The 26,820-nt window shown below is 33.8% G+C and overlaps 3 protein-coding genes, 1 non-coding gene and 2 pseudogenes across 5 annotated transcripts; 4 read left to right on the top strand and 2 right to left on the bottom strand.

Annotated features, from left to right (window-relative positions):
• Positions 1-4,682: 4,682 nt before the first annotated feature.
• LOC100817153 (NADH dehydrogenase [ubiquinone] iron-sulfur protein 7, mitochondrial) lies at positions 4,683-7,344 on the top strand. The gene is made up of 2 exons (XM_003522190.5): positions 4,683-5,365; positions 6,883-7,344. The coding sequence occupies exons 1-2, from the start codon at positions 4,959-4,961 to the stop codon at positions 7,115-7,117; spliced, it is 642 nt and encodes a 213-aa protein (XP_003522238.1). The 5' UTR covers positions 4,683-4,958; the 3' UTR covers positions 7,118-7,344.
• Positions 7,345-8,475: 1,131 nt separating this feature from the next.
• On the top strand, positions 8,476-13,439 carry LOC100815560 (far upstream element-binding protein 1-like; annotated as a pseudogene). The gene is made up of 5 exons (XR_136437.5): positions 8,476-8,891; positions 9,019-9,108; positions 9,239-9,310; positions 9,537-9,656; positions 12,154-13,439. The product of XR_136437.5 is annotated as a far upstream element-binding protein 1-like (transcript).
• Positions 13,440-14,502: 1,063 nt separating this feature from the next.
• LOC100813423 (ferrochelatase-2, chloroplastic) lies at positions 14,503-17,928 on the bottom strand. The gene is made up of 9 exons (XM_003522187.5): positions 17,692-17,928; positions 16,779-17,109; positions 16,509-16,652; positions 16,246-16,347; positions 15,958-16,061; positions 15,747-15,873; positions 15,483-15,635; positions 15,245-15,345; positions 14,503-15,110 (listed from the first exon to the last, which is right to left on the bottom strand). Exons 1-9 carry the CDS (start codon positions 17,757-17,759, stop codon positions 14,795-14,797), a joined length of 1,446 nt encoding a protein of 481 aa, XP_003522235.1. The 5' UTR covers positions 17,760-17,928; the 3' UTR covers positions 14,503-14,794.
• Positions 17,929-20,578: 2,650 nt separating this feature from the next.
• LOC100794081 (uncharacterized) lies at positions 20,579-21,036 on the top strand (annotated as a pseudogene).
• Positions 21,037-23,801: 2,765 nt separating this feature from the next.
• Positions 23,802-23,904, bottom strand: LOC113001537 (U6 spliceosomal RNA). Its single transcript, XR_003266931.1, has one exon. It is a non-coding gene; the product is annotated as a U6 spliceosomal RNA (small nuclear RNA).
• A 281-nt stretch (positions 23,905-24,185) lies between these two features.
• LOC100811289 (zinc finger CCCH domain-containing protein 23) lies at positions 24,186-26,820 on the top strand. The gene has a single exon (XM_003522184.5). The coding sequence runs from the start codon at positions 25,873-25,875 to the stop codon at positions 26,572-26,574; it is 702 nt and encodes a 233-aa protein (XP_003522232.1). The 5' UTR covers positions 24,186-25,872; the 3' UTR covers positions 26,575-26,820.

The raw sequence follows: 26,820 nt of genomic DNA, 5'->3' as shown, positions 1-26,820 counted from the left end.
GACTTTAGGGAGTGCATCACATCTCAGAAAAATACCTCGAAACCGCTCTAGAGCTCAAACAACATTGTTTACACGTTCTACCTCCAAATAAGCAAAAAACAGCTGAAAATGTCACCCATGTTAGTGTTACACCAACAATGTCAAGTAACGACATCATATACCTGTTTGTTTTGTAGGTGCTATCTATGAGAAATACCAAATTACAGGCATTGGATAATTTCACTACATTAGAATGACTCCAAAATATATCGCGTACAACATCTTTATCCTTCAATCTATGACAATGAATATACTGATCCCGTTCAAGAAGCTTCATTAGTTATTGCATTTCAGTATTACTGTCTCTTATGAAAGAACAATATGCATATCTTGCATTATATACTTGCTATATTGTTGTATATCTGTTGGCATTGTGCTTCTTCAATGTTAGAAGAATATTTCTTTATTTGACCATTGACTTTGTCATATAAGCAATAATAATCTTCTCATCCTTAGTTGTTCGATTAGCATATGGATGTCCAACTAATAACTTAGCCAATGCATGATTATGACTCTCACATATTAACTTCATCATCCATCCTTCACCTCTCACCACTAGTTTCACTCGCAGCTTAAAGAGACATCCACATTTTCTACTTCCAGTAACTGTTCATACTAAATCTTTCTTCCTGACCCTATATTCTCACTCCTTTCACAACCTATTAAACCAAATGAGGTCCTTCCTCTAATAATAGTATTTGTGTCTGACCTCATAACCACCGCCACAAAACCAATATCATACGCAACAGATTGAGCTAAATTCAAAACATCATCACAGGTACCAAACACCTACAATAGGGATAATACATGCTTAGACATTCATTTACTTACTTTAACAAAAAAACACATATTAATACCTAAGAAGTATTGAAGACATCAGAATAATCAACATGTTGATGCATACCAGGTTCCTCTCCATTTTCTTCATTCACACCAGGTTCCTCTTCATTTTCTTCATTCATATCAATTTCTTCAGATATTATATTATCATACATCCATTAATCTTCGTCCATCTTAACAAAACATTAAAAAAAATTCAATGACAAACAAATGACTCCTAACAACACCATATACATACCATCACATAATTTTTTAATTTTTTTTACTGCATTTAATAATATAATACATCAAAATTTATAATCATATATATTAAAATTTAGACTTACATAAACTAATATATGACACAATATAATTATTTTTTGACTTCTATAAAGTAGTTAACTTAATAATACTTACAAAAACATTATAAATGTTTAAATACTCATCGAGTACTAGTTACCAAAAAAATATAAACTCTTTTAGGGACTTATATTTTAGTCCTTGTTACAAAAAAATATATATAAATAATTACCTATAAATTAGTTATAAATATCAACTTTTTTTTATTACAAATTATATTACGATAAATTACTTACGAATGTATTGCTAATATTTTTGTAATTCATAAAATTATAAAGACTAAAAAAACAATTTTAAAATAAATGACTAAAATAAAATAAAATTCTAAATTATTTAAAATAAATACCACTTTCAAACTATATAAACTAAAAGGTACAAATTATTAAACTATACGTATTTAAAAATATTTTAAATAATAAAACTAATTACATTAAAAAACAATAAAACAAATTTTTTTAAAAATAAAATAAAAAAATCTTATGGATTAACGATAATCCATAAGAAACTTAGAGATTGATAATTCGTATGTTTCTTATGGATTGACAATCCGTAACAATAATACGAATTACCAATCCGTAAGAACCTTACCGATTGACAATTTGTATGGTTGTTACAGATTGTCAATCTGTAAGAAACATACGGATTGTCAATTCGTAACAATTATATGGATTGTTAATCCTTAAGTTATATAAAACTTAAAGATTATCAATCTGTAAGTTTTATACGAATTGCAAATCCGTATAAAACTAGATCGAAGTTGTAGAAGAAAATCAACGTATGTTGCATCCAACGTTAAGAGCCACACCAACCACCACCACTTGTCAATGAACCACCGCAACCAATGCGTCTCAACCAAAATGGACACAACAACGAAGAACCACCTCTCACGAGAATGAATGATTGCATAGAAGAAAGCAACAAAATGAATGGTGCGTGAAGAAGTTAGCAGGGGATATTTTTAGAATTTTGAAAAATTGCTAGATGCACCAAGTAGTACCCTTTGATTTTGAATCTTCAAAATATACTCTTACATTTATCAAAAGAAGTATTTATTATACAAAAATATGAAACTTATTTTAAGAAAAAAGTTCTGCTAACCAGTATTCATACGATATTGATTAAGAAATTAAAAAAAAAATTATAGGGTAAATTATAGGAAAACTTAATATCACAGACAATATAATTTTCATCTTTTAATAAAAATATTTATATTTTAAATTTTTTAACCAACATCCTTTATGATACTGGCATTTGCTTTACAAAAATTAGCACGGTCATATGTTTAAAATAAAAAATAATTTTTTATTCACTGAAGATTTGGAAATACTTTGTAATAGGACGAGATCTTTAATCAATTTGACCTTACCATCAATCTTAAGAATTTAACTTGTCTAGATAAATAAATAAAACTTTTCCCAAGTTAAATTTCATTTTCAAGCCTTCTTAATTTATTTGCCCTCTTAGTTGAGAAACTTTTACATTTTCAGTGTCCTGGTTCACATGAAAATGTTTATGAGACTATCTTCTGAACAATGGTTATAACGTGAAAGGAAGATGTGATAGGTACGTAATATCTTAGCTACCACGTAAATTAAAATTTAACTAGAAATCTAAATTAAAAAAATTAAGTTATTGCTCTGCCGTATATCAACTATAATTATCGATACTTGATGGCCTTTTTCTCTAGCGGTGGGACTTGGGAATCCATTTTGATGTAAGATTTCTAAGCTTTAAAAAAATTTTAATTTTCAAGATAAATATATTTATTTTTGGTGTAAGATTTCTAAGTTTTAAAAAGTATTTTAAATACATTTTAAAATTAATTTTTAATTCAAACAAAATTAACTATTTTAAACTAACTTTTAAAATATTAATTATGAACATAAATTATTTTTAAAATATTAATTCTTTTAAAATACATTTTTATATTGTTTTTTTTAAATCCAAATTTAAATAGAAAAATTCCTAAATGGTTTTTTTTTTAAATGAGGTGATTAAAGTGCCCTTATTTAATAATAATTCACGTTTGCAACATATTTGAGTTTTTATTATTAAAAAGTATAATATTTGTATGCACGGTGTACTCTCTTTTTAAGTAGACACGTATTTTTAATTTTATGATATACATCTTTTGTATTTTATTTTAAATCAAATTAATATTTTATTTTTAATTTATTAATGAATTAAATTTTCAACTTATTCAATCATTATACAATTTTTGTATCAACATCAAGTATATTGAAAATTTATAAATTAATATTTAAAAATAGTATACTAATTAAATATATTTTTGACGTTTTAAAATTTAATTTTGAATGATCTGTTTAAGGTTTCGTTACTAAAATATACTAAAATATATTTTGAATGATATTTTTAATATTTTTTATTTATATTTTCACACTACATTCCTATTTATAAATGCTTATACAATACTAGAAATGCTTACTATATAATATTTTATAAGAAAGATAACATAGTAATCAAAATATATGAAAATAACAACGTAATTCATATCATTAATTTTATGTATCCTTATGAAAATAAAATTTGCTGAATCGTTTTTTAGCGTCGGGTTTTAGCTTGCATGAAGTGAAAATCTGATATCAGATGAGGTTTCACTGATTTCGATCGTTGACTATATACATTGCACTAGCTTCTTTTCTCATTAGGATGGCACCACTATTTCCTTGGCAGAATGGCACATTTGTGATTTATTTGTCTGAGGAGAGGCACAAGCCGTCATCAATAATAATAGTTTCCATCGCAAAGCTCAGTTGATCTAATGACAGTACTGTGTTGTGTTGCATGGCATCATTCATATTTTAATCAGGACCATTCGTTTTTCAAAATGTTATACTCCGGAGCATGGTCCACGAATGCACCAGATCCAGATTCAATGATGCAGTCATTAATAACGACAAGTCCAAGTTGAATCGCTCAAAATCAGCATGGTGCTGATCTCACAGCATGCAGGTTGCAAATTTCAATAAGCCATTACTTGTTTTGAGTTCTGAGCATTTATTATTAAAACCCAATCCCGATGAAATATACACTACTACTACTACTACTTCCTGGAAACTACTGTACGCCAACTGTTAATTAATTCTTAGATTTTCTTTTCTTTTCTTTTCATTTTAGCTTAATTAAATTTATAGTTTCTTCCCTTATCTTGTTTCCTTTTATTTCTTTCTATCTTGACATTTTTTTTTTCTTTTTCATGCATAAACCATAGACGGAGTAATGTTCATCAAGAACTTGAGCTAGGAGATGATAAAGAAGAATCAACGGAGTGTAGCTTAATTGTTACTAGTATCTCCTATGGTACAAAATACTAAAATAAAAACAAAGTGAAAAGTCACCGTACCTTTATTCCCGCTCGTGGTTGAAAACTAGAATCAGCCATGAAATATGCGAGTGAAGAGTGAAGAGGACAAAGCACTCTGTGACTGCGTAGACAGTGAAGGAATATAAATCATATATGTCATTGGGCCTTTACCCCACTCAAAAGGATTTCTGTTCGATCTTTCTACTACCACTTTTGCTTCCCGCACCTACAAAATTTGCTTCTAGCACTCTATTATCCAAAATGTAGATGTAAATTCTACTACCGAGACATCTATTTAAGAAAGTTCCCCTTTAGGGCCTGTAGAACAAAACACACAGAGTCTTTTCTGTTTTTATACAAACCTCATGTAGGTGGGAGAGAGAGTGTCTTTCTTGGCTCATAGCATAGCATCACTATGGCTCTTCTGAGTCGAGCCTCTTCACGCTTCCCTCAGCTGGTTTCCCCTCAAAGAGTTGTTTCCCTCCACACAACGCTCCCATCTCTTAACGCATCAACATCCACACCCACGCCCGCCCCATATGCCCCGCCACCGCCTCCGTCCGCTTCCCCTCCCGCCGGCGTGTCGAAGGCGGCGGAGTTCGTGATCTCGAAGGTTGACGATCTGATGAACTGGGCCCGGCGCGGCTCCATCTGGCCCATGACCTTCGGCCTCGCCTGCTGCGCCGTCGAAATGATGCACACCGGCGCCGCCCGCTACGATCTCGACCGCTTCGGCATCATTTTCAGGCCCAGCCCTCGCCAGTCTGATTGCATGATCGTCGCTGGCACTCTCACCAACAAGATGGCTCCCGCTCTTCGCAAGTATTCCCTCTATCCCTTTTCTAGGGTTTTTACTTCCCTATTTTTATTCCTTTCCACCGTAGATTCAAAATCACATGACTCACTTGATGCACTGATTTGCTTTGTTTGTGTGTGGATACATAATATTCGATTTGGAGGCTGTTGTATACATGTTGAGGAAATTTTAAAGATAAATTTTATGGTCGGTGTTGAAGGAGTTGAATGAATGTATGTTAATTGAGGATTTCTGTGACTAAATTGCACTCCAGGGAGATTTAATCTTGCATATGATATTGTGTTTTGTTTGTTTTAATTGACTCTTGTTTTGGTGATGTAACCTTTGAGTTTAGTATTGGTAGGAAAGTGGAACTAGGATACTGTTTTAATGAAGAAATCTCGTAGAGTTCATTATTATTCTGATAATGCTGATAACAGTACCGGATAGGGATCGCTAAATACTGAAAATGAACATTGATATATAAAATGGAAATGACACACTAACTGTAGTCTGTAGTTTCTTTGAGAGGCTTGATTCCTATCTTCCCAATCCTCAGTTCCTCACTCCGTCACTTGAACTGAACCTTGCTTCTCCTGTCCTCTTCTCTCACTCCATATCACTAACAGAATCAGGTTCCTACGTCCACTGCCCACCACTGGTTGTTGCAATCTACTCCCCCAGACTGATTCCCCATTTACATTTGTTTATCTCATTGCCTCCACGTGCTTCTAATTCTCTGCTACCTTGCCTTTCTTCCTGAAATAAAACTAAGTAATAGCTGGGTAGCTAATATAGAGTTGTCTCTCTGTGTATGCATGCTGCTATAGAAAATAGTTTGATTGAGTGCATGCCAAAAGAGGTTCTAATGTGGATAGTGATTGTCTTGCATTGAGTTAGAGGTGGGAACATTCTGAGTTATGTCCTGTAACTATAAAGTATAAAATAAGGTTTTAATTTGCATCAGTTGTTATAGAAAAGGAGTACAAGAGAATGTCACTTCTTATACCCTTCTATAACACAGATTATTGGTTCCTCATCTTTATGTGTTTCGGTAAACTGCTTAATTAAGCGTTAATACAATAAACTCTCCATAAGTTCTTCCAAGTGCCCCCTTATAAGTTTTGTTCTTGGCCATTAGCCAGCTTGCTATACCACTTGTAAGACTCTGCAACTTTTTTTTTTAATTTAAATTGTCAGTTTTTTTTTTCCTTTTGGGATCTAAATTGCTCTCTACAATCTTAAGAACTTATATCATAATGCTGGCAGTTACGTCCATTGTAATGCCTTATCTATTTGGTTGTTGGGATTTTTTTCTACAATAGATGTTCATGAAACATTAGTAATTAATTCTCATGCCCTTTTTTTATCTCCTCTTTACAATTTCCCTGTGAAATTCCTTGTTTCCTATATTATTGTTATTCTTTATATTAATTTGTTATTGTTATTGCCTTAGAACTATAGTCATGTTCTGTTTTAGGCATGGCAAAACTAAGTTAATTAAATTTACAAATTTCTATGTGATGATGAAAATTTCTTGCAGGGTTTATGACCAAATGCCTGAGCCTAGATGGGTTGTCTCAATGGGAAGTTGTGCTAATGGAGGAGGATACTACCATTACTCTTACTCCGTAGTTCGGGGATGTGACAGGATTGTTCCTGTTGACATATATATTCCAGGCTGTCCTCCAACTGCTGAGGCTTTGCTGTATGGACTCCTCCAGCTGCAGAAAAAGATCAATAGGCGCAAAGACTTCCTCCATTGGTGGACAAAGTGAGGTCGATTCAATCTATTTTCTTGGCATCGAAGCTATTTTATAATAAGCAACTACATGGTAGTTTACCTTGCTAAGAAGCACCCATGTTTGATGGAGATTGTGTCCATACAATACCTTGTCACAGTTTCTGAATGCTTTTACGGGGTTTCAGGCCCCTTTGAGGTTGAATGTTTATTATCTGTACCTGAGAGTAAACAATTTCTGAATGACTAATGTTTGGTTTGTAAGTTACGGTTCTTACATTGGACCAATTTCAGTCTCATCGCCTATTCCTGATTAATGGCGTTTCAATAGATATTTTTGAACTGAAGGTTTCTTCCCTACCTTACACCTTCCGCAGCTCCTTTCGTCTCGCCTAGTCGCCATTCAAAAAGAATTTAATACAAAGAATGTGTTTACACAGTTTAATGTTTGGATTTATTATTAAGTGCCTACTCCTTTGGAAGGGAAGCAAAAATAAGGGAGGGAGCAGGGACGAACTTTGTCTCCTTACTATTCTGTATTTTTTTTTCTTTCGAAATTTTGTATCAAACCAGGGAAGTGATTAAGTGTTGATTGCCATGGGAAGTGAAATTTCAAAGAAGGATTATTTGCAATGTGGGGGTCAATTTAATTTGAGATAATTCCTGTACATGTTTTATGAAAATTCAATATAAAATGAAAATGTTTAATTCTGAACTATTGGTAAACATTAAATTATTTTCTCAAATAAAAATATTCAACCCCATTGTTTTATTTGTTTCATATAAAATAACGCGACTTACTTTATCTGATTTATAAAATATCTTATAAACAACATAACTTTTATGATTTTAATTTTTAATTTAATTTGTAATAAATAAAAGTCAACTTACCATGTTACATGCATACAAGAAAAATACAATAAATAAAAATTAGTAAGCTAAAATTCACGTGTAACATATAATAAAGTTTCGAATAATTTTAGAATTATGCTAATATGTATTTTAATTTAGTTACTTTAAAAATGTTGTATAAAAAATAATAAATAAAATATAAAGATTTATAAATATGTAGAAATACCGAAAATAATTGATATTAAGAGAGATAAATTGTTATTATTATTTTTATATATGAATATTTTTATCAATTTCAATGTATTATATATATATATATAAATTCAATTCTTTATTTTTAAAATATATTTTATAAACTATTAACATTAAATCTTAAATAAATAAATAAAAATGTTTCATACTATATATAAAAAAATTCTATTTTTATGCATTTAATAAAAGCTTATCACTAAACAAATACTTGATTAAATTAAATTATTTATACAAACAGTCATAGAAAAATAAATTAAACAAAGTAAAGTCTCGATTGTCGAATCTCAATTCTGTGGATGACGTAAAGAAAAAGAACTGAAGACCTTATTTTGGTTGGGGTTGCACTTGCACAGGGAAAGCAAAATATCTAATCTTTCTCCCTTGCCCCAGGGGAACAGTAACGTGACAGAGTAGCGAGTTTAGGGTTTGTGGCAATGGCGGAGGATTACGCCCCCCTCAAGCGCAAGTACGAAGACCAACCCTCCGGCATCGAGCTCGCCAAGCAGCGTGCTAATGGCAGGGTTGGTGTGATTGTTGGTAAAGGTGGAGAGACCATTAAGTATCTCCAGTTGCAGTCTGGTGCCAAAATTCAAATTACTCGTGATATCGATGCGGACCCTAATTCTTCCACTAGGATGGTTGAGCTTATGGGCACTCCTGATGCGATTGCCTCTGCTGAGAAACTCATCAATGAAGTTCTTGCTGAGGTATCGCACCTTATTCAGTTTTTTTTTTTATAAATTAAGTGCGGTTAGGATTTTGTTAAATTATCTTAGATGTTGATGTGATGCTAGTCATAGTAAGATGATATAAGATGAATTGTTTCTGTACCAGGCTGAATCTGGGGGTTCTGGCATTGTTACTCGAAGACTGACCGGACAAGCTGGGTCGGATGAATTTGTCATGAAAATCCCAAATAATAAGGTGTGAAAAGGAGACGTGTATAAGCTTATGCTTTGTACAGTGTTTTATGTTATTGGTGTGTTCTTTATTGAGGATAAATTTTTCTCTGGTCTGTTTGGTGGTTCATATGGTTTGTTTTGTGAATCTTCAGGTTGGCCTTATAATTGGTAAAGGTGGAGAAACGATAAAGAATATGCAAGCTTCTACTGGAGCACGGATTCAGGTTTTCACTTCTAAGTGATAAATATTATATTGTTGTCTTCATTGTGTGTTAGATCTAGGTGATAAACCATAGTTAGCTTTGATTTAGTTGCTATGGTTTTTTTTTACTGTGGCTTTGTGATTACTACTAATTTCAAAATAAGCTGTGGTAACACTTAAAAGCAGACTCTCAAGACTTGGAAATTCCTATTTAGTGTTGCTTTTCACTAATATTTATATTTTTTCAGGTGATACTTCTGCATCTTCCCCTGGGTGACACATCTACTGAAAGAACATTAAAAATTGATGGTACTCCTGAGCAAATTGAGTCTGCAAAGCAGTTAGTTTATCAAGTCATTAGTGGCGAGGTATGTTAAGGGTGCTTTCTTTTTGTTACATTTAGCTTAGCATGTTTACCTGCCTTGTGCCAAGTCTAGTTGAGTGTTTAAAATTGTGGATTTTCTACTGAGTTTTTTGTGTTCTGTATACTTTAGAAATCTAATAATCTTGAATGTTTGATCAAAATAGGTGAATTTATGTCCATGCTTTATGTGATTGTTAGATGAATACTGTGTGCTTGTGATTGCCTGTTGGGTCTTGTTATTTTTTCTTACGATATTAAAATATAAAACTAGAACTGATGGATCTCTTTAACATGTTTCATGATTTTTGGACTCTCTTCAACAATTGCTTTTGTTCCTTTGCAGGGGAAAAAATAACTTTGGTAAGTTATGTGATGGTTTTTGCTTTAGGTGGCTTAAATGATTTTTATTTTGTTCATATTTAATACTACTAATTTATTGATTATTAATTCCTTGATATTATTAATGATATTGCATCATATCATGACCATCATTAATTAACTTATACGATACATCTTTGATTAATTGGACCTATGTTACTTATTGTATTCTTCTCAGAAGAAAATTAGTGCATAGTTTCATTTTGTTTAGGTGTTTCAACTTTCAAGACTACTATAAAAATAATGCACAAAGGTAGAAGATACATTAATTTGCTAATTGCTGTTATGGTGTTTCTGCTTGTAATCTCCAATTGCATCTGCTCGCCAAGTGGAAATACCATTAGGGAGACTGGCCACTGCAGTAATCATCATTTATTTGATACATTATATTATGGTGTTGACAACTGCATGTTGTCTTGTTCAATTAGTTGTCTTGATATAATAGTAATATGCACAATTATTTTTTGGTTTAGTCTAGGCTTCTGTTGATGGTCATAAACTTTCAGGGTCTTTCTAATTCTGACTTGCTAACTGTGTCTTTATGTTTGTGTGTGTATCTGTTGTCTGCTATATAGGTAGATAATATGTCTTGCTCATTATCTCTTTTTATATATCCACAAACTGAGGATATTGGTGGGAATATTTGAGAATTGCATTGTTCAGTTTTGTTGACCAAGATACCAAGCTCTTGCAAAGACTGTTTTAACAGTGGTAAAGTTTTGCTGTTAGCCCAGTGCTTTGGTGAGGTGGGTCTTTCATCATTTTTGTGGTTTAGGTTCCTGGGGCCGTGAAGGCTACTGTAATTATGGCAATTTTTGGTCCAAGTGGATACTCATTGGGATTATAGCCTGTTCGACAATGGAATATGCTTCTTAATTGTGTATCCTATGACTGATCCTAACTGATGCTATTATTGGGACTATTGTAGGGTTAGTCTATTGCACCATTGGTGACACCAATGTGAATTCCTTTGTTGGTTTTCCCTCGGCATGCCCTGGTATGGTTCTAAATCTCAGTTTTGATATTTATTATCACGGGCTGTAGTCTCCTATCAATATTTTGTACTCTATGAAGTGTCATTATTAAACTGAATATTGAATTATTGTGTTGAAATCCTTTTCAACTATACCATTTGTGCTTTTCAGTTCACTCCTCAAAAAAACCTTCATATACTTGAAATAATATTTTATCCTTGTGTCTTATATTGGACTTACATTGCCATTTGACATATCTGCCTGAAATTTGCCCATTGTGAAGCACTTTAATTTTATCCATTTTTAAATCGTAGTTGTTTCAACTAACAAGTTATGTTGTTCAAGGTTTCTGTTATATTCTGTTGTTTCTGACGTGTGTAATGGGTTGTACATTTCTTATGTGTTTTTCTTTTCTTTTTTCTTATTCTTGTGTCATTTAACTGTAATCTTTTGTGAAGTTTGAGCTGCATGCAGTAAATATGTTTACAGGCCCTTTACCCTTATTTTAGATTCCCATTCCATTAAAATAATATTTAATTTTATTTGCTTTTTTATTTGATGATCCTCTGAGGTTGACCTGTTACATTGGGTCAAGGAAAGGTTAACAGGATGTACATGGGAGGACAGAGAAGTTGTCTCGATAGTGTACATATTTGCATTTAGGGTTTCTCCATCTTATACACTGTAATATCTGTAGTCCAGCCAGAGTCTCTTGTTGAATTAATATATGATTATGAATGATATATTATATTGTGTAGCAATTGGAACAAGATCTTGCATATTTTGAGATACTATATGAGGGATTGCCCTTTTAAGGCAATAAATATTGTATGCTTGTCTGCTTCTATGGTCCATGCTTCCTTTTGTACCCATTCAATTCAACTAGGTAAAGGGTGTTCTTCAGCTGGAGTAACTCAGTTTTATCACGAACCAGTACGGTATGTAGTTATTTATATCCCTTTCTGATCTTGTATGCAATCAGTTAATGCAAGAGATATATCCTTTATCTTGTGTTCTTTATATGTTGATTTTTATTTGTGAAACTTTAACCCGTGTATGTGTGTGCATCTGTTGCTTTGTATACTTGTACTATGTGGAACCTTGGTTGAATTCAATCTTTATTTTTGGTTTCAATGGTTGTCTCCACAGAATCGTGTTATAAATCCTGCAATGTCTGGTGGTTATCCTCAACAAGGTTACCAATCTCGACCACCCTCTGATTGGGCTCCCCCTGCCCCAATGCAGCAAGCTGGTTATGGCTATGTGCAACCTGGAGCATACTCTGGTCCATCACCCCAGTATAACATGCCTCAGTAACCATATGCAGGCTATCCTGCCCAGCAACCTGGTGGATATTCCACCAATTGGGACCAGTCTACTGCACCACCTCCACCAGCAGTCTACTCATGGTGGTGGTTATGATTACTATAGTCAACAGCCACAGCAACCACAAAATCCTGGGGGTACTGCACCTCCAGCTGATGGCTCTGCATACAATTACAGTCAGCCACCTTCCTCTGGTTGTAACCAATCAGGACAGCAGGGTTCTGCACAGGACAGCTATAATGCATATAATGCGCAATCACACTCAGGGTATGGGCAGCCACCGACATTTGATCAGCAGCAAGGCTATGGCCCAGCTACTGGCTATGGCAGTGGGAGTAACCCGGCACAGGAGGGCCACACTGCAAACTATGCAGCACGGGGAGATTCAGCCCAAGCTCCTTCTGCCCAACCGACTACTGTTGTGCAGCAAGGTTATCCTACCAATCAACAGCCCAGTTCAAACACTGTCAATTACTCACTTCAAGGAACTCCTCAGCCAGGTTATGGGGTTCCCCCTACATCCCAAGCAGCTTATGGCAATCAACCACAGCCTGGTTATGGAACCCCTCAATCTCAAAAGCCGACTGGCAATCCACCTGTTTATGGAGAGTCACAATTTCCTAGTGCTGGAGGAGGCTATGATCAGTCAGCATATCCTGTGCAGCCCCCTCCTTCTGGGTATGCTCAACCAGAGTCAGGTTCTCAGAGAGCACCAGCATCTGGTTATGGTGGTGCAGTGCAACCAGGGTACGGTCATCAAATATATGGTGCTCCTCAGGGTGGCCAGCCTGGTTATGGTCAGGCATCGCCTTCTTACAGCAACAGTTCTTTTGGTGCTGGTTATACACACACTCTGGAATATACTGGTGATGGTGATGGTAATGCTCAGGCACCCCATAGTGCTGTTGCTAAAGCATCACCCAAGAGTTTATATTTTTGCCACCCTTCCCCTCCCCTTCTCATAGACTATTTTTATTGTCTTTCACCGTTTATTGTACCAGTGACACCTATGTAGCATTGCACTATTTAGATGGAAGAATTGGTGTATTGAATTTTTTTACTTTTTGAATATCTTGGTACTGTTAAATAGAAACACATTTTGGAGGCAACTTTGGGAAGCTTATTTGAACTTATGACAATAATTTAAAATTTTCATTATCTTTGTCCTGACACTGCGGTGAAGTTATGCCTTGGTGACCTGTTGATCATGGATCGAATCCAGAAACAACCTCTTTTTACATATGCAAGGGTAAGGATGCATTCCGTATTCCTCCCCCATACCTTTGCATTGTGAGGAGTCTTCGGGCAATGAGGTACGCTAGGTTTAGTTTATTTCATCTGAGAGAAAATGGTTTCTCTTTATAACAAAATGACTTCATTTTTTATTTTAATTTATTAAAAAATGATTCCACAACAAAATTTAAAATTGTAATTTTATTTTATGTTAAGAAAAAGTAATGAAATAAAATATAATTTTTTCATATAATTTCTTTTAACTTTTTGGTTCATCTAAACAAGTATTTTTTTTACTTGTTTCTATCCATCTAAGTAACAATCTTTTCACTATTTTATTCATTACTAATCCATCTTTTTTTTTTTCTCTCTTTCCTTTTCTTTCTATTTTACTTTTTTTTTGCTCAATTTCTTTCTATTTTACTTTAAAGAGAGCACAAAAGTGAGTTTGGATACAGTATTTTAAGAAGGGAAAATAATTCAGGGGATTTAAAATTTTTCTAGGCTATAATTTGTTGTTTGGGCATTTTATTAAATGGAATTTTAATTTAAGATTTTAAAATAAACTTTAATTAATTAATATTCAAGAATTCTAAATTTCATCTAAAAATAAATTTCAAGAATTTCATATTTTTCTCTTCCCCTCAATTTATTTCTCAACGTGAAAAATAATACTTATAAAATTTATCCACAATTGCTAGAATCATATCTGATAAGAAATTGCATTTTGCATAATCATAAGGAGTGATATTAATCTGGCCAAACATGAAAAAGAAATGTAAGAGTTATCACATTTCTTACTTTTTTTTCACCTATTCCCCCTTTCTCTCCTTTTCATCCATTTCACACCCCATTCTTCTGGCGTGAGAAAGAAACATTGCTCAATAATTAAACAGTTTATGCAGATATAAAATGTAGAAAAAGTGTAAATAAATAATATACAAAAATCAATAACTTGTTCGGGGTTTAATATCGGAGATGGAGACAATGCCTCTTGGCTCCTGAATAGATCCTGGTCTACAATTATTATTCTTTGAATCCTCTTTAAGCCGAGGTGCAAGTTCTCATTATAATCAAGTGCGAAAAATTGCTTCCTTATAGCTCTGTGCTGTATACAGTAGAGGTTGAAATAAGTAAAACAAAGACAAAAAATCAAAGTATACTTTGTTGCTATCAATAGGCTTCATCTATATGCTTGCAGATTGAATTCAGCAAGCAGGATTTAATTCTTCTAAATGACATGATTCCTGAATGCCGTGATCATTTTGGGTGACAAGAACAAGATGAATGCCAAGATTGAACCAAAGAACATCTTGATAAAATATCTAACTGGGTCATGATCAACATCTTCAGAGGTTCTGGTCGGTGCATATATTGCTGTTGCTGATGGGAGAGCTTCTATTACTGCATCTGCTAAATCTGTAATGAAGGAAGGGGTAACACCAAGGGCAGGTACACGTGCCCAATTCTTGATGCCAGATTCAAGAGCCAATTCCTTGTACTCCATGTCAATTTCTTCAAGGGTTTCAATATGCTCACTCACAAAACTGGGACACAAGAAGACAAGATTACTTTTAATCTCTGGGATATTCACAACTTGCAACAAGTAACGTACTATAAAATCCATATGCTACTGTCTAGAATTAAAATCAACATGCGTAAAATATCAATAATAATGTACCTCACTGGAACAGCTAAAAGACTCTTCACACCTTTTTGGCCAAGCTCAACGAGAACTTCATCAGTATATGGTTTCAGCCACTGTACAGGACCCACTCGACTCTGGAAATTCATCCATCAAAAATGTATGATATCAAAAAAATAAAAAGTACACCATAGAGTACAACCCAGCAATTAAATATGAAATCCCCATTTAACTCAGGATGCAAGAAAAGCAAGTTGAAAGGGTTAAAAAAAACCTGATAAGCAAGAGTGTGCTCATTACTAATTCCTCTAGCTTTCAACTCTTGCATGATCAAGAAGATGCACTCCTCCATTTGGTCTCGGTATGGATCCCCAGCTTCCTCAACGTAACTGACAGGTACACCATGGGCACTGAAAAATATCATTACCTAACATATAGAAAAAACAAGATACACCTTCAGACTGCAGTAAAATACATCACATAGCCTTCAATTTACGTACGAATCATGTTGAAAGCATTTAACACAAGAATAACCCACCTCTTTTGGTTCAGAAAAACTCTGGAGCTCTTTCTGAATTAAGTTAGCCATTGACTTAATATAACCTTCTCGTTGATACCAAGAGTTTATAATGGAAACAGGGAGCTTAGACAAGTAGGCATCTTCCCTGACAATTAAATGATGATATCAGTTGATTAAGAATAATCCTTGAATCACCAAAGAGCATTGACAAAGTGCCAATAAGCAGTACCTGAATATATGCTCAAGAACACGGATGCTTGATCCAGTTGTGGATATAGAAAACTGGGGATAAAGGGGTAGTACCACAAGCCTTGTTATTCTGTCCCTCTTAATCTGTCACGCAAGACAAGCTTTTGATTTTAGACTCAAGTCTAAGGTGATACAGTGGAGCTCAGAATAAATAATGTAATTCATGATTAATTATCCTGTGTGTGATTTAATTATGAAAGGAGGAAATGGATGTATGATGGGAATAATGCAGAAAGACAATGTTTGACCAAAAAGCAAGAGAACTTACTTGCTGAATTGCTTCTTCAGTAAATGGGTACCAGTATCGCATCCCAACGTAGACATTTGAAGAGATGCCCTTTGCTTCCAAAGCCATTTTAATTGCAAGTGCCTGCTCATGGACAACGAACCAGCTTCATTAGTTCCAGCACATTACCAATACAGAGAATTTTTATTGAGTGTATCAGGAAAAGGCCAAAAAAGATTCATGTTGCGGAAAGATAAAAGCTCCACAAAGCAGATAATGGGAAAACCAAAAAATTTAAACTCCACCTGGTCATCTGTAATTTTTCGTAAAGGAGAGCCACCACCAATAGCAGCATACCCTTCCTTGGATTTAGGAGCCCGAAGTACAGAAATCAATTTTGCCAATGGTCGCTGGAGAAACCGAAACAACCTTGGAAGACGAATGATATCCTATGTCAATACAAGAAACACATTAGCATACAAATCATATGAACATGTACTAATGCTAATGGAATTTACATAAACAGGAAAAAGAAAAATCAACAGTAGAAAAAGCACAAATACAAACTAACATACAGGATCTGCAAAAAGATTAAACAGAAAAGGTTGCACGTCACTCAATGTCTCTGGTCCTCCTAGATTGAGAAGCAGCACACCAACTTTTTCTTCTGCAACACGGGAAGGAGATTCTAAAGCAGCCACGTCATAAGCACTAGTCTCCAGAGAATAAAAAGCTGGACCAACTAGGTTTCTCCTGCCAGAGGGGTTCACACAAAGTGGTCTACCAAAAACACCATTTCTTCTACTGTTGGAGTCGGAACACAAAAACAAAGACGCTTGAGATGTAGACTTATTACAATTTGAATGGCAATCAACATAGCCAGGATTTTGGATATCAGAACAAAACCTGAAAATAAAGAGTGACAAAGCATTTTAGTTAGCAAACTCTACTTACAAGTGATAAATCCGAAGCCAGTGTTTGCTGCAGGTAGACATTCACAAAAAGAAAGAAAAAAAAAAAAGAAGACATTATTGAATTTGAAAGAGAATGGCTGACTCAGGTTTTTTTTTTTTAAAAAAAGCCCAAAAAAAAACTTTATTGATAAAACTGCTAAAACACAAGTTGTGTGTAGCCGTATGAACCCAGAAGATGCAATGCTACTACATTAGCAGCCATCCAGGCTAGTACCTGATCATGGAACCGCAGTAACAATTTCAAAGTCAGTATCATGAAAAGTGGCCTCAGGCACCACCTTTCATTACAATAATCTATCTATTTTATCACGCCTATATGAAAGCCAGCATACAGTGACTAAAGCGGCGAAATTCAATAATAAATAATCATAACAAGTCGAATTAAGGAACGAAAGATAGAAAGATGCGGAGAGTACAACTAGGGTTTGGTGAAGGTTTTAGGAAATTGATGTTAAATCGATCAGAGTGAAATGCAAATGCGAGAGCCTTAAAAGTCGGTGAGATGGAAGCTTACGCTGAGAAATTCCGATGATGGAGACTGCGGAACGTAGAAGGAAGAGCAGAGTATGAGGTTGCGTTCATGGCGACCAATTTGTAATTTGGGATCGAAACCCCTAATCGAAGGAGTGTTGGCAAAGAAAAGAAAGTTGAACCGAACGAAGGGGGTGGGTTCTGAGGTGTAAGTATTTATATTGTTAGTTGGTTGCCAAAGTTGAACTAAAGTTAAAAAGTCAACACCAAATACCAAACCAAACCAAGTAAAGAATCGGTCCAAGCTCACCTTCTAAATCTAAATTCTGATGAAAGTAACGTCTACGTGTTCCAAATTCCAACGACACCTTTCACAGAAACTCCCCACTTTTTTTGTCTTTTAGTGATACACTCATTTTTATATGGGTTTTCTTAAAGTATTTATTATTGCTTTTCAAATTGAAAAAAAAAAGTTTTATATTAAATAATAAAATATATATTACTTTAAAATATAATAAATACATTATTTTCATTAAAAAAAATTTATTACTTAAAATTAAATATTAATAATGTATGTATATCTTCTTATAATTTTTTATTCATCGTATCTTCTTATTAATTTCTTATATTAATTTGTAATTATTTGTAAATAAATTATTAAAAATTAATAGGTTTTGTAAGTTGAAAATGTAAAAAAAAGAAGAATCACTATAAAATAAAAATATTTAATATCTTATAATATAAAAAGTAAGAATTCATTTAAATTATTAAAATAAATTTAATGTCTTAAAAAAATGTTTATAATATAATTGTATTTACTGTATAGTGTTGTTCTTTTTCTCGGCCGTTAAGAGGAGTCGAATGTCAACTTCATTTGAAACTTTCATTTTGCAATTAAGGTTGGTGCTTAAGTATATTTCAATATACAGTAAAAAAAAAAGGGTGTTGTTAAGTGCACCCATGTTGGTGTACCCAATATTTTTTTAAAATATCAAAATTGCTCCTGTATTTTTTTCGTATTTGTGATGGGTGTGTGTGAGGGTGATCCGTAAATCGTACGAATCAAGTTGATCCGTAAGGTTGATACGGATCAAGTTGATTCGTATTGTTCTGTAAAAGGCTTATGGATCAAGTTGATTCATAAAAGACTTATGGATCAACTTGATCCGTAAGCATTTTACGGAACAAAATAGATTAACTTGATCCATAGAAGCCTTACGGATCAACTTGATCTGTAAAAGTCTTACGGATCAAGTTGATCCATAAAATGCTTACGTTGATTCGTAACCCTTTTACAGATCAACTTAAATGACTTACGGATTAAGGATATTTTTGTCATTTCGCCTTAAGTGCTGGGTGCACCAACAATAATGTTGGGTGCACCTAGCAACACCCTAAAAAAAGTATATTTAAGTATCCATCTTTTGATGCGGCCCAAATTCCATCACTTATGAGCTAAATATAATAATGCCACTTGAATTCTTTCTTTGATTTGATAATTAGCTATTGACTTAAATAGTATTACCTAACATGAAATTGTTAAGGTTGTGTTTGGATAGATAAATATAATTTTAAATTTAAGAAAAATAAATTACATCAATCTAATTCCTTTCTTTTATAAAATATCTTGCTTGAATATTTATTTTAGGAAATATATTGGTGAAAAAAATCAGGGGGTAACTTTAACTATACTATTATATTGTATTTTAAGTTGTCAAGCTCCTATTAACTCAAAACCAGCCTTTGATATAACTACCTACAAAAGACCACAACATATATATATATATATATATATATATATATATATATATATATATAATAACAATAATAATAAAAATAAAATAAAAACTTGTGAAACAATCAAACAACTTCGGAGGCTTTAAAAAATTGCCATAAATGAGACAACCCTTCCTCAGCAATAATTTCCGATGAAGGATATAACAAAAATCTCTAGCATTATTTTATTGAATAAGAAGAAAGATGAGAGAAGTTATCAAGGCATATAATGCTTGAACTACTTAATTAGGAATGAAAGTTATGGGGAGGCAAGAGTTGTCGTAGAGAACTAGGGCGAGAGATTTTAAAAACCATGTTATGTTAGATATAATTTTAAATTATTTATTTTCGATGATAAAACACCTAATTAAAATTCTTTTGAATTATCATGGAGTGTATTTGTCAACTGATTGTAGAGTTATTTTAGTTTTATCACTAGTCTTATATTTAAGTATTGAGTTTTTTTTATGAATTATCAAATATAATAACATGTGATTGGATTAGAGTATGGAAGACTTTTAGATTTATAAAAGAGTAATTTACACCCTTCTATCTTAATCTTTGTTTATAGGCATAGGCAGACCTACATTCACCTGAGAGGATGCAGCTGCATCCCCTGATAATTTGAAATTTCTTTCTATACTTGAGGGACTATGTAGCATGATTTCTAATGCTTTAGGAACTACTTATATACTTTCATTAGTTTAAGGACTGTTAGAGAAAGAGAGAGTGACACTTTCAGTTACTATCTAGGAAGCACCGATACTGACACTTCAATTTGCTTCACGTATCTAAGCTTTTGGATACTTTACCTTATACTTATCCTCCAACAAATTCAATACAACAACATATGAGACACTGAAGCATTTACAATATAGAAAATTGTCCCTTGATGAATTTAACAAAAAGGAATGAGACTGACGCTATTCTATTGAAAACAATAGTGAGTGATTTATAATGACAATGTTTTACAATGTTTATTACTAATGTCCAAGAAGTATGTTCTTAATTTGGATTTACAAAATTGCAATTATATATTTGTTATGTTTTATGAATTTCTATATGTATCTTGCATGTATCGTTTCTTATATATTTTAGAATAATCTTACACGTATCTTACACATATTGTATTTGTGCATCATTGGGGACCAACAATGATGGTTTATTCTATTTAAAATTTATGAGTAACATAACACTAGCATGGTATTATGATTATGAATCCTAATATGCAATGTGCTACATGCTACTCCATTGTAGATTTTGTTCTACTGCAGATCATCAGAGCGACCACAGCATCAGTGGCCTGTGAACCAGAAGCTCTTCACTTTGGATGTTATGTACCTTCATGATAAACCTGGACCTGATAACTGCCCCCAGGAGGTTTATGATACACTGGTGGAGGCACTTGAACATTAGTGAATATGAGGGTTATATCTTGGAGAGTGGACAGGGGTTGGCACGTGTTCTATTCCGTCATGTGCTGATACTATTGTCGCATCCTCAGCAGTGTTGCATCCACGAGTATATTGACATACCAAAGTCAATTGCAAAGAAGGCTCCTCAGGTGGAGCCTATGGCTACTGAAGATAGTGCTCCCATATCCAGCCAATAATACAATGTAATTGCTTAGTTACTTCTCTCATGTAATTTAAGTTTTTGGTTTCATGTGAATGTATGTGATGGCTTCTTATATATGCAAAGGCTATTGATTTGGATTTAATGTTATATAAGTAATGTTTAACATGTCTTGAACCCATACCCACTAGGGGTCGGTCTAGTGGGGGAGGGGCCGAGAGAGTTTGTTTGAGGTCTCTATTCAAACCTTATTGCTGCTATTATGCCCAAACAAAAATAAATGTATAACATGTCCTGGTAATTTCTGTGAGATATTCACATTGTCTCACATTGTAGAAAAATTGTATGGATTGTCACTTGGTCAGTTCACTGGTGTTTTAATCAATAGTTTTTACACGTTTTGCATATGTCAGACTCTGTCCCCCGGATATGCTGACATCAAATTTTCTACCTGATTTTTCCTTCACTTCAATTTCAGGAGTTGGGAAGTGGATTGCACTTAAGGGTTATGGAATATGATCATAATTCAGCCAAGTTCAAGTTGGAGCATAGTATTCCTAGGTTGACAAGGGAATGATTGTTACTAGCATAACAATTTCCGAGTTTGGATTCGATTCCTACAACCCTCTTGTTCTCAAGTTGATAACATTTACTATTTTGAATCAAATATATGAGAAGTGTACTTTAAAACATTTCCATTAGTAATCAAGCGTTTAGGCCTGGTAATTAAAGTGAGCAAGGGATATGTGACTACACTAGCTGGTCTAGACAGTATCAGATACTTGAGATTTCTGTTTCATTTGTCTACATCCAAATGCATGTATGACGATGTATCGTGTATAGAGGAACGACGAGTTTATCATGCGATCCTAAAGCCTTTTTTTTTTCCAGGAGAAGAACTTTCGATGTTATTGTGTGGTGTACCTAGAAGGGAGGGGAGGGCAAGAAAGGACTGAAGGAGAGAATTTTATAAATAAATAAAAAAAGTTAAAAAATTTAGGTGGAAGAGTGAAAATGAAGGGTAAAATTTCCTCTTTCCAACTTTTTAGAGAGCATAGAAAATGATTTAAAATAAGGTAAAGAATGATTTTTGTGCCTTCAAAGTTTTCTTATGTTCATCTATTTAATTTGGAAATATTAAATCAAAGTGTATTTTCTTAATAGTTTATAATTGCAATTAAATGTAGTTATAACTATTTTTAGAAACAAAAAGTGGAATATTTTCAAAATTTGTTTAAAAAATTTGGAATGCGATTCATTCTCATAAATTTAATTGATAATTTTTTTTATAAATTATGTTATTTTTTAATTATGTAAATAGTTTGTTTCTAATGTTAAACACACATACCGATGTTGGATTACCCGAATAGGTGGCAAGTGGAAGTGGTAAAATGCAAAAGACATAGTGCAGACTGTTATATTCTCTTTTGGTAGGGTCATTTCGGCACAACTTGTGCTTTGAAATTGGTTTTTAATAAAATTTTATTTGCCTATAAAGAACCTTTAACATTTTATCATTTTAAATGTGTCATTAAATATGTTATTTCCCTATTTGAATTTGTTTATACAGGCTAATCATATTTCATTGATAATTAATTATTTAATACTTTGAATATATTTTTTTCTAAAATTATTTATCAAAGGATATCCACTAATACTTTATTTAATTCAGTCTAACAAAATTATTTTTATAGTATATATATTTATTTATTTAGTTTTATTCAGTAATTTCTCCATGAAAACAATTTATAAACTGAAAAGATAGAATAACACTTTCTTTGAGTGTTTTTTGTTTTTATTTTTAAAGAAAACAGAAAATAAGAATGAAAATAAGTTCATTTAAAATTTGGAACAGGTCCAGAACTGAAAACATCAAATGAATGTCTTTAGTCTTTTCTTTTCTAAAGAAGCAAAAACGAAATGGCACCTTAGATTATTTTTTTTAGATACATGTTTTTAAACCTTAAAAATTCAAAAATAAAAATTATTTTCAGAAAATAAAAGTTGAATCCAAAGTGTCACGTGGACTTTTAACATGATACAATACTCAAACTTTTCTTCTCGTTGAGATGATCCGATTCATAATAATACTACTCAAACTTTTTGGATGTATCATAGCAGATGAGCTTACCCACCGTGCTCGAACTACATAAACTTACCTATGATGCTTGCTTCACCTTAATAATTACGTCCCGGGAGTTAAACAATTGATGCAATGCAAGGAATATAAATAATGAAAGGAGAAAATGAAGGTGGTTTGGTGGCCATAGATTGCTAGGAATACATCCTAATTAATATGGTCTTTATCAGTACAGTGTTGTTTTGCTTAGAGAAATCATGAGAATCAATTGCATATAAGAGACTAGAGGTATTCATAAGGTACGAATAAAAATTGCTTAAATAAGAGACTAGAAGCATTCATAACGGAGCCACTGCAACCAACTTAACCACACATGTTTTCTGAGGATCTTTATATGCAGCCAACCAAAGCACCTATCAAATTAGTTCAGTTTGTCCTATTTAAATTAAAGAGCAAGTTATTCACTCTTTCAAAGGTCTATATGCTGAAAATCTGAATCTTGTAATGAGCAGACAAACTTAGACAAAATTATCTCTGCAATGTAAAGAAAACTTTGCCAAAAGGTGTGCAATTGTGCAGTGCGTAGTGTGCTCACTTCAAAAGCAAGTACGAACAGTGATAAAAATTCTCAAGAGAGAGAGAGAGAGTGCATACTCCTTTGAAATGCACCCTAGTCACCAGATTCATAGGAAAAAGTAGGGAAACCAAAAAAGAGCGGAGAAAAAAATTTGGACCATTTCTCGATTTGTGCGTGTCATCCTTGCGCAGGGGCCATGCTAATCTTCTCTGTATCGTTCCAATTTTATCGGATGTCCCCGAAGGGACAATAAGTGATGCAGTGCATCTAATTATAAACGCTAATATTGTGGTAAGTTTAGACGGTGTGGGACTCGTTTGCGAACGAGACCTGAGTCTTGTGGGAAAGGGAAAGAAACAACAAAACAAGCTAAAGTAATGTCGAGTATATACACAGCCTCGGAGCCTCCACCGGGAGCAAACGGGAACCATCTTTCTCAAGTCTCAATATAAACGGAGTCAGTGAAAAATTGATATTAGGTTTTTTTTTTGTATTTTATTTTATAACTCTTACCCAAAAAAATATTATTCTAAATAAATTTATTATTTAAAATAAATTTATGACATTCATAGGATTTCAGGTTTCATATTCATAGTACCTTGACTGTAATGTTTGATTTGGTTCAGTATTATGATAACCGGTGGAGGAAGCAAGGGAGCTGAGTTTAAAAAAAAAAAACTGGAAGGGAGTGTGAGTATCATTTAGAAACAAAAAATCATGACCTGAAAGTAACCTACCACCATCCACGTCACTAGCCAGTTCCATGCATCATCTAAGTCGAAAACTAAATCTGGAACAACTCCACCTTCCTCAAGCATCCTTCACCACCAACTCCATTTATCCTGGTCATAGCCCCAGCCACCTAAACAGAGGAGTTTTATGCCTTGTCTTTGTATGTCCATTTATGAGTCTAAAATGTTTCTTCAACAATGCTCAGGTCTTGTCTCTTGTTGCATAAAAATTAATTAAAGATCATTTTAACTTTGTAACTACTGACTTCTTCCTAGCCAATCTCCAATGTGTATCCGCATCTAATTTAGGATAAATATGTTTTCCTTTGTTATTTATTTATCAAAGCAGTCACCCTACTAAAATACCATAAACGACAACTAATTAATAAAAATGAAAAGAGTATTTAACTCTCCTAAATTTTACCTTTTCGATCAATAAAAAAATTGGTACACAATAAAAAAAACATTAATTGATCTATAAATTTTATCTCATTTATAATTAACACCTATAAATTTGACATTAAGCTATCAATTAAAAATATATTATAACCCTTTATTTAACTAAATTTTAGTTATTACATATGAAAATTATAAAAAAAAAAGTTATTATCTTTTTATAACAATTAATGATAATAATAAATTTTATATATTAAATTTGACTCACAATTTCTTTTCAACAGCAATAACATTGATTACATTAAAGGCACAAGAAGTGCAGAAAATTACAGCAATGAAGGCAGCAGACTAACAGGCCAGTCCGCTCCCTCTATACCAGTTTACACAGCCTACACGTATTGAACCACCCACAGAATATACTATGTTGCAAATAATCCACCATAATACATGTATAACATTAGCAGCAACTTGATGTAACTGTTCAACGAATCATTCTATTTAAAAAAAAATCAGCATTCCCCTCTTAACAAAAATCCAAACAAGCCTTATATTCCTTTGCAAATTCCTCATACACAAATACACGTGCATAGATATAGTAACTATCAATCCCGTAACGGAGTATCAATCAATCACTTAACGGAGTTTTAACAAAATTGAAACATTTGTCGTTTTATTCAACTGAGACATATAATGTTGTTACCGCTAAAAACAAAGAAACTAAAGCTAAACACGAACCCTTATAATGCAAGCTAGACAAAAACAAACCATGTGGACAGTGGACACGTCATCATGGGAACTATAGATATATATGGTTTTAGTTAATATATTTAATTAAAAGTTAAAGACTAATCCCTTAATATATTGAAAGAATAATCCAATCAAATGAAGGATTAAACTAAATTTATAATTATATATTTAAGAAATAAAATTATCCGCTAATTATAGTAACCGGATGAGACTAAAGATATTTTGTTGTTACTTAATGTTGACTCAACCTTGGTTAAACAAACCGCAAGCCCCCTTCCATGGCACCAGGCACCACTTTATATATTTATTGTTAATGACCGAAACAAACTGAACCACTAAACGATGATCCCAAACGTTCAAATCCCTACCTGGGACGCGGACGGAGGAGGAGCACTCTCCCCGTCGATCTCTTCCAATGCTGACACGTGCTCATTATTCTCCTCCGACCATTTCCGAATGTTCCAGTTCAAGGTGCGGAACTGTCCACGTGGCAGGTCCCACGACTGGACCGAGTGTCCCTACGCCCACCCCGCCGAGAAGGCTCGCCGCCGTGACCCCCGCAAGTACCACTACTCAGGCACCTCCTGCCCCGATTACCGGAAGGGGAACTGCAAGAGGGGCGACACGTGTCAGTTCGCGCACGGCGTCTTCGAATGCTGGCTCCACCCTTCTCGCTACCGGACCCAGCTCTGCAAAGACGGAACAAATTGCCGCCGCAGAGTGTGCTTCTTCGCCCACACCAGCGACCAACTCCGCGTCGTGACGGATTCATCGTCGTCGTCGTTTGTTTCCTCTCCCACTTCGGTGCTCATTAACTCTTCGTTCTCCGATTCTTCGCCGTACAGCTTCGTCCGCGGAATAGTTAAACTGGATGAGGAAGGGTCGTATTCGGGTCTGACCCGTTGCGTGTTCGGGTCGCCACGTGGCGGGTTTATGAGTGTGAATGGGTGCGAGGAGGAGCCTGCGATGGAGAGGGTGGAATCGGGGAGAGACATTAGAGCGAGGATATATGCGAAGCTTAGTAGGGAGAATTCCATTGGATGAGTATCGGAACTCGTGAAATGAATGGATTCCGTGGCCTTTCATTTGGGTCTGTCTGTTTGTCTCTGTACAATATATAATGCAATTCAATAAAATAAAACTATATGTACATAGTTGAGAAGGTAGAGACCGTTTTGCTCTCTGTGTTTTGTTTTTTACCTTAGTTCCTGGCTGCCCAAAATTGGGTAGCATTTGATTGTATCAATTGTTAATTTTGGACTTCATTCAAGAATCATGTTTTTCTTATTA

This window comes from Glycine max, chromosome 4, assembly GCF_000004515.6.
Source record: "Glycine max cultivar Williams 82 chromosome 4, Glycine_max_v4.0, whole genome shotgun sequence".
Classification (NCBI taxonomy): domain Eukaryota; kingdom Viridiplantae; phylum Streptophyta; class Magnoliopsida; order Fabales; family Fabaceae; genus Glycine; species Glycine max.
This window is presented reverse-complemented; position numbering and strand designations above follow the sequence as displayed.